This window comes from Panthera tigris, chromosome B1 (assembly GCF_018350195.1).
Source record: "Panthera tigris isolate Pti1 chromosome B1, P.tigris_Pti1_mat1.1, whole genome shotgun sequence".
NCBI classification, from domain to species: Eukaryota; Metazoa; Chordata; class Mammalia; order Carnivora; family Felidae; genus Panthera; species Panthera tigris.
In genome coordinates this window covers 104,078,947-104,091,885 of record NC_056663.1, presented here as the reverse complement: position 1 = coordinate 104,091,885, position 12,939 = coordinate 104,078,947, and the positions used below count along the sequence as shown (strand labels likewise).

At 34.6% G+C, this 12,939-nt stretch overlaps 1 protein-coding gene across 2 annotated transcripts in view; it reads left to right on the top strand.

Annotated features, from left to right (window-relative positions):
* USP53 (ubiquitin specific peptidase 53) overlaps window positions 1–12,939 on the top strand; it is a 50,040-nt gene that overhangs the window by 16,339 nt on the left and 20,762 nt on the right. The window contains exons 4-8 of one of the 2 annotated variants that reach the window (XM_007087610.3): window positions 209–322; window positions 479–561; window positions 3,397–3,502; window positions 4,498–4,644; window positions 5,431–5,580. In XM_007087610.3, the coding sequence (XP_007087672.1) occupies window positions 209–322; window positions 479–561; window positions 3,397–3,502; window positions 4,498–4,644; window positions 5,431–5,580 (600 nt within the window). The remainder of the gene's footprint in view (window positions 1–208; window positions 323–478; window positions 562–3,396; window positions 3,503–4,497; window positions 4,645–5,430; window positions 5,581–12,939) is intronic. The other variant, XM_007087611.3, reaches the window with a different exon arrangement.

Here is a 12,939-nt window from a genome sequence, read left to right as displayed (position 1 = left end):
AATACTACAAAAGGTGAATAACTGAACGGTATTTGAAGGGTTGATTAAAGAGGAAAGCTGAAAAGCTGACAATATATATGGTGCTGTTAAATTTAACACTTTGGAAAATCCTAAAAAGATTTTTAAATTTATAAAGTTAAAAATAGTTGTATTATGAAGTATCTTCTGTAAGATTCACAAGTCATTTGTCTTTTAATTTTTAAATTAGGAAAATATATTGGAGAGGATTCATTTTCATATAGTGCCAAGCAGAGATGCAGACATGTGTACCTCTAAATCTTGTATCACTCACCAGAAGTTTGCCATGACTCTGTATGAACAGGTGAGATGGCTTAACCACCTTATTAGATATTGTATTTGTTATATTTATTTCATTCATTTGTACTTTGGTATAATATATAACATAAATAAATATATGTAATATATGTATTACATTTATGTTTTATGATTGATAAATTAAACATGTTTTTACCTGTAGTGTGTGTGTCGTAGCTGTGGAGCATCATCAGATCCTCTACCTTTTACAGAATTTGTGCGGTACATTTCTACAACAGCCCTATGGTAAGAACCTTACCAGAGACGTTAATAATACATTTAAGCACATTGAGCATTTATTTTATAAAACCATAACATATGTGAATATCTACTCTCTGTCTTAAACTTAAAAAATATGCTGCCATCAGAAGTACTAAGTGACGTCTGTCTCAGTTGGATGTTTCTGTTTTAGCCTAAAATGTATACTTAATGAAATGTACCAAATATTAGTGAAAATTTGTATCTATTTATATTTATACCAAGTTTTTGGAATTGTGAAGCAGAGTTTAAAATGACAAGCTCAATGGTAAATGGAGCTGCACATTATTTCTTCATTTTTGCTAAGGTGCTATCTTTGTAGTGACCCATCAGCTCCATATCCCATCATGGTGATGGAAACTAGGGTAAGCAGAAAGGGGGTTGGGGGGATGGTGACATTAATTCTTCATTAGATTTATTGAGTTTAAGGCCTCAACATTAACCTGAAATAAAAATTTGCCTATGCTTGGCTGTCCCCTCCCTCCCTGTGCATGAAACATTACTAATTAGGGATCCATATGATCCCTAGACTTTACATAAGAATTGTTTGAACATTTTCTAACAGGTATTTGAGAATATAAATATTTGATATATGGTAAACATTGAATAAATGTTTATAGGTATTTTAATACAAAAAAATAAAGCATGGATCAATAATTATTAATCAGAATAAATCAGTTCAACAGTTAGTTACTAAATGCTATTGGGGCGCCTGGGTGGCTCAGTCGGTTGAGCATACAACTTTGGCTCAGATCATGATCTCCCAGTTCGTGAGTTCGAGCCCTGTGTTGGGCTCTGTGCTGACAGCTCAGAGCCTGAAGCCTGCTTCAGATTCTGTGTCTCCCTCCCTCTCTGCCCCTCCCCTACTCACACTCTCTCTCTCTCAAAAATAAATAAACATTAAAAAAAATTTTTAAGGGGCACCTGGGTGGCTCAGTTGGTTAAGCGTCCAACTTCGGCTCAGGTCATGATCTCACAGTCTGTGAGTTCGAGCCCCGCATCAGGCTCTGTGCTGACAGCTCGGAGCCTGGAGCCTGTTTCAAATCCTGTGGCTCCCTCTCTCTCTGACCCTCCCCTGTTCATGCTCTCTCTCTGTCTCAAAAATATATAAACGTTAAAAAAAATTTTTTTTTTAAATGCTGTCAATATTTTAATCATTGTACAAAGTGAATATCAGGTGCTTATCTGTTTCATTATAATATTAAACTACCTGGCTTTTTTTGATATAACACAATATTACTTAAAGACTGTTGAATAATATCAATTTGGTTATTTGAGTGTGTTTAGTATCTTTCTTAGTATATAGAGTTGGGGATATTGGTTTAAGGAAACATTCCCTAAACTTCAGTCAATTATAGGTTCATTTTTTTCACTTTGTATGAAAAGTAGGATGGTGTCTGGACAAGGATAGGCCACAAATTAAAAACTATAAAACTTTAAGTCTATTTTGAAACTCTTATATAATGACAATGCTCTGAGGCAGTATCTTATGTAACAGAGTTAGAGCTCCATCAGTCTCTCTGTAGAGGTCTACACCACAAATTGCAAGAAACCGGACTTTAAATGGTAATTATGGTTGACCCTTCGGTAACACAGGTTTGAACTGCACAGGTCCACTTAGATGGAGATTTTTCAATAAATGTACATGCAGTACTGTAAATGTATTACATCTTCCTTATGATTTTCTTAATAACATTTACTTTTTTCTAGCCTTTTTGTAAGAATACAGTATATACTACATATAACATAAAATATGTGTTAATCAACTGTTACTGGTAAGGCTTCCGGCCAACAATAGGCTATTAGTAGTTAAGTTGGGGGCAGGTCAGAAGTTAGTATGTGGATTTTGGACTGCATGAAGGTTAGCGCCCCTTACCTCCATGTTATTTAAGGTTTAACTGTAGTCACTTTCTTTTCATTGGTAATAAGTATTGAATACCAGTTACTGAATTCCAGGCTTAACAAAAATTGTCATTTTAAATGTTAACAAAAACACTATTTTAAATGTACAATTTGAATGAGCTTGTCAGATTTAGTGCATTTTAATACATTTATGAAGTACTTTAGAAGAATGGGTGCTCTTAGTTGTTACTGAATATTGTACATTATTTAAATCATGAAACTGTAAAGTATATCCAACTCTAGGGCAGTTCACATTACTAAGCAGAACCAGAACATCTAGAATGGAAACTAGTAAGGATATTTAAGGTTACATTGCATTTCTTTTTGGAAATAATTTAAATGGTTGTTTAAAGATACTTAATATTTTGGTATATAAAAATTAGATTCTAAGAGAGACTACACAAAAAGTGGCATAGATATCCTGCCTACGTTCTAATGAAATGGTCAGCATTCATAAGGCACAAACCTGACCTAAGTAGTTTTGATTTGGACTTCTGCATTAATCAGCAAAAGGCCCCTCTATTAGCTGAAAATTATAACTTCGTTTTTGAGAATTTGAGGCCAGAGAGGGAGCCTTTCCCACAATTTGTTGTTCTTGTTAGGTCAGAGTTTAAACTCAAGTCCCTACTTGTTAAACAATAATGTAAAAGAAACATTTGACTTAAAACTTGGAGCATCTTATTATCTTGTTCATGTAGTTCCAGACCATGGTAATAAATGTTTTTCATCATGCACCTGCCAAATTCCATAATTTTTCACTTTATGGAAATTTACTTTATGGTTAATTTTTCAGACAAAACCTGTCTTAAACAGAAAAAATGATCATACCCATATTGAGAACTTAATTTCTTTTCATGCATAGTTTGTTAGATCTTTTTAAAGTTCATAGGACACATTTGGGACTGCTTCTTTCTTTTGTAGCAATGAAGTGGAAAGAATGATGGAAAGGCATGAACGTTTTAAGCCTGAAATGTTTGCAGAGTTGCTACAAGCAGCAAATACAACTGATGACTATAGGAAATGTCCTGTAAGTATAATTTGGAGAAAGCTAGTATGCTTATATGTTTGCATACTTGAAAATAAACATTCAGAAATTACCATGTAAATAGTAATTCTACATGGAATTAATTTTAAGAGTTAATTTTTCAGGGGCACCTAGGTGGCTCAGTTGGTTAAGCGCCTGACTCTTGATTTTGGCTCAGGTCATTATCTCATTGTTGTGGGATCAAGCCGCACATTGGGCTCTGTGCTGATGGAGTGGAGCCTGATGGGGACTCTCTCTCCCTTCACTCTTTGCCCCTCTCCACCCCTCTCCCCAAAATAAATAAATAAACGTTTTTTAAAATGTTATTTTTTCAGTGTTATTTTAGGCAACTCTTTATACCATGTGAGCTATTTAAGCACTATTAAAAACTCTTTGTGAAGGATTTAGTGTATGCTGATTAATTTTTTTAAGTTCTGACATCTGTCATTTGACTAAAGAGAAAGTTAGTTTCTTTTTTTTCCCTGCGCCTGGGTGGCTCAGTTAAGTGTCCGACTTCGGCTCAGGTCATGATCTCGCAGTTTGTGGGTTTGAGCCCGCGTCAGGCTCTGTGCTGACAACTCAGAGCCTGGAGCCTGCTTCGGATTCTGTGTCTCGCTCTCTCTGCCCCTCCCACTGTTCATGCTCTGTCTCTGTCTCTCTCTCTCAAAGATAAACATTAAAAAAAAAAATTAAACATTACAAGTGGCATCATTCTTTTTTCTAATGTAATATTACTTCAAGTGTTTTAGGGCTCATTTTTTTAGATTGATTTCTTGCTTTAAAATTACAAAGATACCAAAGTACTTTGATTTAAAATAAACTTCCTGTTTAATCAATAATTAAGACAACTAGTTTGATAAAAGTCCATTTTAGTATGCTGAAAAAATAGATTTCTGATGTATGTAAAGATTGTTAATGTATAGTACAAACTGTCAGGCATCACCTATGGTATATATGTTTCAGTAATTTCAAAATTTGCCTTTTGTGTTTTTCTTTAGAGTAACTGTGGCCAAAAAATAAAAATTCGCCGTGTTTTAATGAATTGCCCAGAAATTGTTACAATTGGTTTAGTCTGGGATTCTGAGCATTCTGACTTGACTGAAGATGTTGTTCGGAATCTAGCAACACATCTTTATCTTCCTGGGGTATCTCAACTGTTTTCATTCACTTCCTTTTTGTTTTTAAATTCTTTTAAAACATATTCATATATTATAATATACTTTGTTTTTCAGAATTAAATTATCTTTCTAAAGGAAAGATGTAGTGCTGATAAAGTTCATCAAATCAGGCTAAGTGGAATGCCTTTCTTGAGTAGACTAGGAACGGCTTTTAGTTATAAACAATCTTGTGTTCTAATTCGATATCACTCTAGAATGGTGATATTGCTGATAAATATGTGTGTGTGTAGGGTAATGACCAATATAAATATTAACCTAGAAAGGTTTAAGATACAAAATTCATCTATAGCACTGATCTCTTAATATGCATATTAACATCTTAATATATTTTGAATTGGTTTATATCACCATTAATCTTTTAGATAATTATCTTTTATAAATATGTTAATGTTTGTTCAAATATGTGATTCAGTAAAAAAATTATTAGGAATTGTGTAATTTATCCCCCATTTCCAGTTTATGTATATAAAGTGTCAGTTCTGTGTTATTGGAGACAATGTGTTACTGAACTAAATTGTAGTGATTTTATTGGACTAATAATATTAATAGTTATATAATTAATGGTAATTAATAGTTAATAGTAATTCTGTTCAGTACAATGTCAGTGTACCTTCTGTACTAATATAATAGTGGATTGGGGAAGCTTATATAAGAAGTATTTTTCATAGATAGTCTAATATATGACTCACCAAATTATTATTCCTCATTTTTAAAAAGATACAGTATTAAATTACATGTTATTTTTTTAAACAGCTTTTTTATAGGGTTACTGATGAAAATGCCAAAAATAGTGAACTTCACCTCGTTGGTATGATCTGCTACACCAGCCGACATTATTGTGCCTTTGCTTTTCATACCAAGAGTTCCAAGTGGGTATTTTTTGATGATGCAACCGTGAAAGAGGTAAGTGATATTTTCACTAACTGGGATAATTGTTGTGATTTTTACTTTTTAGGAATAAATGAAGATAATGATATATACAATGTATATCACATAATACAATTATGTGAAGTAATGATTGTATGTAAACACTTATTACAAAATTATTATTATATAAAATAATAAATGACCTTTATAATAGCATTGTTAAGTTCATACTTTTAATTTTTGAAACCTGGTTTATTTTAAAGCCACCTTTTAAACCAGTCTATTTCCAGAATAATAAAAACGTGACTAATAAATGTTAGAATGCAAATACACAACTGTCAGTGGTCCATATGTATTCCCTTTTGTCTGATGCATAGTTGCTCTGTGTATTTCTTTTGAATGATTCACAATTGCTTTGTATAATTAGTGATGAAAATTTGCTTGTTTTTTTAATTATTAGGACTCCCTTTTCAAACTTCGTGGTATTCAGAATTAGATATGCCTACTATTATCTTTGGTGAATTATTTATTCAAACATTATAATATCTACCAAACTAGTGAATAATAGTTTATAATAAGAAGTATGTATCAGAATCACCCTTGGAGCTTTTGAAAAAACGTACATGCCTGGATTCTTAAATTCTTGATTCAGTAGTATAGAGGCAGGTATCTTAATTTTTTACAAGTTCTACAGGAGATTCAGATTTTGCCACATTTGAAAACTTGATCTTGTGCATGCTGTTTCTAGGCTTATGGGCTTTGAGAATCCTATTATTATGCAGTAAATGGACTTAAAAATGTAAGTTATTTCATTGTTATAGCAAATGGTGTACAGTTCCATTTGCTTTCATTTTAATATATAACAAAGGGCCATTTATCAGCATTATGAATTACTAAGTTAATAGAAGCTCATATATTTAGTATGTAGTGACTTTCTGTCTCTTTCTATGAACAATGAACTGCTATGGAAATTGCCCCTCTAGGGGCACCTGGGTGGCTCAGTTGGTTAAGCATCTGACTTGGGTTCAGGTCATGCTCTCACAGTTTGCGGTTCAAGCCCCCACGTTGGGCTCTGCACTGAGAACTCAGAATCTGGAGCCCACTTCAGATTCTGTGTCTCCTTCTCTCTCTCTGTCTCTCTCTCTCTCTCTCTGTCTCTCTCTCTCTCTCTCCCTCCCCCACTTGTGCATGTGCTCACTTGCGCTCTCTCTCTCAAAAATAAATAAATAAGCTGGAAAAAAAGTGGAAATAGACCCTCCAATATTAAAAATTAGAAAACCAAATAGATGAGACAACTTTTTAAGAAATTAAGTAGTAGGCAGTTGAACAGAAAAAAGGAAAACAAACAAGATGAGCCCTACAATTATTCCTGCTTACTGCCTATAGATTGTTTTTAGGTTGCAATTCAGGGAGGGGGACTCAAACAAAGCCTAGTAGTATCACAGAGTTGAGGAAACCAAAATTGGAATTCAGAGAGGTGAAGATGGCTAAAATCGCTGGACAGATTACCAGAAAAAAACACTGCACAGAGGGAAAGTGCTAGAGACTGTTAAAGGGGTCCCCTTTAATCTTTACCTGAATAGTGATCTGACATGTGTGGGGCAGATCTGCACAAGATGGGGTGGGGGGGAGAATTACTGGAAAACAGAAAGTCAGACAATTTTAAAAATTCATATATGGCTAGGACCAGTTTGCATCTATACCAGTAAGAGTAAAAAGATATTGTAATGCGGGGAGCATCAAGTAGAATCCTTAGAATAGTACCACCTGAATTATACCTAGACTGAATACTGCTCTGCACCTGACATAAAAAGCTTAAAATGAAGCCTTCAAAGGACAAAGATGATCCCACATAACTTAACAAATGCCAGAATGAAGTCCCAGCACTTTTTAAAGGAACACAACAAAATTCACTCAAAAATATAAATTTCAATTAAATTTCAATATGCTATTTCAAGATAGCATTCAATAAAAAGTTACCAGCTATGCAGAGAAGAAGAAAAATGCGACCCATCCCTGAAGGAATATTAATAAAAACAGACCTGTTCCACCACTCCCGTTTCTTCTGATCACATGGTAAGGGGTGAGAAAGCAAGGTAGGGAAATGGAGCACACCTTCTCTTCTGTCAGGAACTTCATCAGCTTCACTATTCCTACCCTCAAAAAAGAGGGTTCTGAATAATAGCCAGGTGATCTCCAAGGTCAGAAAGACTCAAAGTGACAGAGATGGAAATAATCAGACAAGAGTGTGATAACTGCTGTGTCAGTGTAGAGACATTGATTAGATACAGTCGATAAACATGGACCATAAAAATAAGCAATAAATTGGATTTCATCAAAACCTTTACTCTTCAGTAAGATACTGTTAGAATAAAAAGGCAAGACAGACTGGGACAAAATATTTGTCAAGCCTATATTTAATAAAGATTATATCCAGAATATATAAAGTCTCTTAAAACTCAAAAATTAAAAGATAAATCAATAGATTTATAAGATAGATTTAAAAGATAAACTTAATAATTAAAAGATAATAGGGGAAGATGGTGGAGTAGGAGGATCCTAAGCTCACCTTGTCCCATGGATATAACTAGATAATACTCACATCAGTATAAATAACCAGAAAACTACCCAAAGACTGGCAGAACAAACTCCACAACCAAAAATAGAGAGGAGGCCACATTGAATAGGGGAGGAAGGGCAGAGACATGGAGGTGAGGAGAAGGGAGAGAAACAAACTATCCCCATAACATTTGGCTTTGAAAACGAAAAGGCCAAATTTCACGAGTTCTTACAACCAGTAGGACTTAATACTAGCAAACTGAATCCAACAATATGTTAAAAATCATCCACGTGATCAAGTGGGATTTATTCCTGGGTTGCCAGGGTGGTTTAATAATCTCAAATCAATCAACCTGATACACCACATTAATAAAAGAAAGGATAAGAACCTCCATGATCATTTCAATAGATGCAGAAAAAGCATTCGACAAAGTACAATATACATTCATGATAAAAGCCCTCAACAAAGTAGATTTAGAGGGAACAAACCATATATGAAAAACCCACAACTAACATCATACTCACTGGGAAAAAAACAGAGGTTTTCCTCTATGGTCAGCAGCAAGACAGGGATGTCCACTCTCACCATTACTATTTAACATAGTACTGGAAGTCCTAGCCACAGTAATAAGACACCAAGAAGAAAACATCCAAATCAGCAATGAAGAAGTAGAACTTTCACTATTTGAAGATGACGTGATACTCTACATAGAAAACCCAAAGACTCCACCAAAAAATTGCCAGACACACAAATTCAGTAACGTTGCAGGATACAAAATCAATGTACAGAAATCTGTTGCATTTCTATACACCAATAATGAAGCAACAGAAAGAGAAATCAGGGAATCAATCCTATTTACAATTGTACCAAAAACCATGAGATACCTATGAATAAACCTGACCAAAGAGGTGAAAGACCTGAAATTGAAGATGACACAAAGAAATGGAAAAACATCCTACACTCATGGATTGGAAGAACAAATACTGTTAAATGTCTAGACTGCCCAAAGCAGTCTAAACATTTAATGCAATCCCTATCAAAAAACCGACAGCATTTTTCGCAGAGCTAGGACAAACAATCCTAAAATTTATGTGGAACCACAAAAGACCCTGAATAGCCAACGCAACGTTGAAAAAGAAGCAAAGCTGAAGGCATCGTAATTCTAGAGTTCAAATTATATTACCAAGCTGCAGTGGTCAAAACAATATGGTACTGGCACAAAAGTAGACAAGTAGGTCAATGGAGCAGAACAGAAAACTCCAAAAGGAGTCCACAACTATGTGAGCAATTAATCTTCGACAAAGCAATAAAGAATATGCAATGGGAAATAGTCTCTTCAACAAATGGTGTTTGGAAATTGGAACAACAACATGCAGAAGAATCAAACTGGACTACTTTTTTATACTATACACAAAAATAAAATGGATTAAATGTGAGGCTTGAAAACATAAAAATCACACAGAACACCTGAAACTAATATTACACTGTATGTTAGTTAGCTAACTGGAATTTAAACACTTAAAAAAATTAATTACATAAACTAAAGCACACACACATACACAAAATATGCTCACAATACACATGTGACTTGCCTAGCCTTTTACTTGTGATACTAATTCAGAAACAGAAGGACAGAAAAAGAAAAAATAAGCACTCTCAGACAAAGCTTTGACGTGTAAAATTTAGCTTGAAGACTTCAGCATCCCTTTTCTTCACTTTTTCCCCAACCATGATGTGTGCCTGTTCCTGAGAGCTCTTCTCCCCTATGACTCCAAAACTCTTGAGGCTTTGCTCCAGAAAGAATTTAATGGGTTTACTTGCAGGATTGGTTTTGTTTGTTTTTTGTTTTGTTTTTTGGCTCTATCAAAATATTTTTAGCAGCAAGGTCAAATAAAAGGAAAATTTGTGGTCTGGGGAGCCCTACAGAGAGCTCCAGAGGGTCACACAGTATTGTAGTTACTCACCTTATTTACCTTTAAAGAAAATCATGAGAAAAGTAAATCTGACCAAGGTGTCTTAATGTCAGCAGAGGAAGTGTATAGTACTGTACAAGGACTTAGGAGGAGGACTGAAGAGCTCATTTAGCTGTGAGTGACTCTGCAACCCACAGTGACTCCTGGGTCTTTGAGTGTATCCATTGCGTAGTGCCCTGATGGCTCATGGGAATGCATTAGGGACAATCTGGAAGGCTAGAGTGATAAGGTGAGAAGAGGGCTCACAGTATCTTTCTTGCCCCACAGTTAGGAGAATCCTCTCAGGGGCCTTCCTTCTTCCCTGTGACATGATGTGCATTGTTTTACCTCATCAGCTCCTGAACCTTTCTAATACATCAGGACCTGAGTAGCCAGAGAATGTAGTGGAAGGCAAAGACGTACTGACTGTAGAAAGAGAACAGAAGTGGAAAGATGAGAGGGGTGAGAGACCTGAGAGCCTTCCAGGTCTGAGTTTGTAAAACAGTGTCTTTTTGGAGTTTGGGATGAACGAGAATTTGGGGTCCCAGCCATAGGTATGAAGAAGGAAAGAGAGCAAAATGAAAAAAGGAATTGCAAGATTTTTGTGTGCATGAATTATTGGCTATAATTGCTTTTTGGGATAACCAAAATAAAGGTTTAATTTACTTTCCTATTTAAAAAATCCTGGAACTAAAAAAAATCCATGGACTTGGTTCTAGAAGAGCCTGAGAGTGGAGAGTCATAGGAAGTTGTGTCCTCGCCCTTAAAAAAAAAAGTGGTATTCAGTAAATTATTAGGTACAAAGAAAATAGACCTTCAGTTCACAATGAGGTCTGATTACTTACCTGTTAGAATAGCAAAAATTGAAAAGACTGACCATACCAAGAGTTGGTGATGATGTGATCTCTCACAGAAGAATCATGGAAATGGAAAATGAACACTTTAGAAAACAGCTTATCAGTTTCTTATAAACTTAAACATGTAGTTACCATACAAACTAGTAATTCCACTCTTTTGAAAACATGTCCGCACGAAACTTGTACTTTAGTGTTTATAGTAGTTTTGTTCATAATAACCAAAACTGGAAACAACTCACATGTCCATCCATAGGTGAGTGGATAAACAAATTGTGGTATAAGCATTCAATGGAATATAATGCTCAACAGTAAAAAGTAATGAACTATTTATTGATGCAACAATGTGAAATCTGAAAAGCTGTATGTTAGAGAATGAGACATAAACAACTATGAGTCTTCTTATGTAAAATTCATGAAAAGGAAAAACAGAGTGACAGAAAGTAAATCATCGGTTGCCAGTCACTGCAAAGAGGGTACAGGGAAGTTTTCTTTCTGGGGGGGAGATACATGATTGTATGTATACATTTGTCAGAATTCATTGGCTTGTATACTGTAACTGGGTAGTTTTGTTTCATGTAAAGTATACTCAATAAAGCCAATGAAAAATTTTTGGTATTACTTTGCTCATATTAGTTAGTACTTTGATATAGCAGTTTATTAACCAGTTCCACCTTGAGTCCATGTGTAGCAACGTTTTGACACTCTTACGTTCCATCCACATAGTTTAACTGGTCAAAATTTAAAGGAAGAATTGGGTATATAGTTACCTGTGAGTTTTATGTTCGTTTGGTTTTCAAACAGGTTCCTAGTTCCTCAAGTATCTCAGAATCCAGGGTAAGGATGGTAAACAGCTAAATATGTGTAGTTTGAAAAAGCTCCTCAGGAGTTTTTTTTTTAAAGATCCCTTCCTTCTCTACAAAGCCAGTAATGCTTTTCTTTTTATTCGGTTGGTTTTATTTTTAAGTGAAATTTATAGAGGTGTAATTTATAAACATTAAAATGCACCCATTTTAAGTGTATAGTTGGGGCTGGGACAAGTGTGTACATACTTATGTAACCTACACAGTCATTATATAGAGCACTTACATCACCCAGAAAATTCTGTTATGTCCCTTTACTGTCAATACCCTGGGCCCCAGAAGAACACTGATCTCACTATAGATTAGTTTTGCTCATTCTACAGTTTTGTAAGAATGGTGTCTTACAGTCTCTGTGTTTGGCTTTCTTTACCAAGCATAATGTCTTTTAAGATTCATTTGTGTTAAAAAAAAAGATTCATTCATGTTCTGTCTGTGCTTCATTTTTATTGTTGTGTTCCATTGTATGGCTATATAACACTTTACTTACCTGCTGAAGTATGAATAGTTTTTGTGTGAACATAATTTTTTACCCCATTGCTCTTAGCTAATGCTCAGAAGTGGAATTTCTGGTTGGTATAAGTGTGTGTTAAACTTTACAAGGAACTGGCAAATTGATCGTCAAAGTGATTGTACCAGTTTACCTTCCCATTAAGCAGTGTGTAAGCGTTCCAGTTGCTCTGCATTCTCAGTAGCATTTTACGTTGTTAATCTTTAATGTTAGCCCTTTTAATGAATGTATAATGTTAGCTCAGTGTGGTTTTAATTTGCATTTCCCTTATGATTAATAATGTTTTGAGTACATTTTTGTGTGCTTGTTGGCCATTCTTATATTTTTTTGGTGAAGTGTCTTCAGATGTTTTGCCCATTTTAAATGGGAGTATCTAACTAATTAAGGAATTGTAGAGATTCTTTGTGCTGCACACCAGTCCTTTATTAGATGTATGTGGCTTGGTTATTTATTTATTTTTTTCATTTTCTTAATGGTATCTTTCAAAGAGTTGTTAATTTATTTTGATACGAAGCCCATTTTATCACTTTTCTTCTGTGGTATGTTTGATGTCCTAAGAAATCTTTAACTTCTCCAACATTGTTAAGATTTTATCTTTATTTTCTTCTGTAAGTTTTATGGTTTTTGTATGACTCATTCTGATTTAATTTTTGTGCTG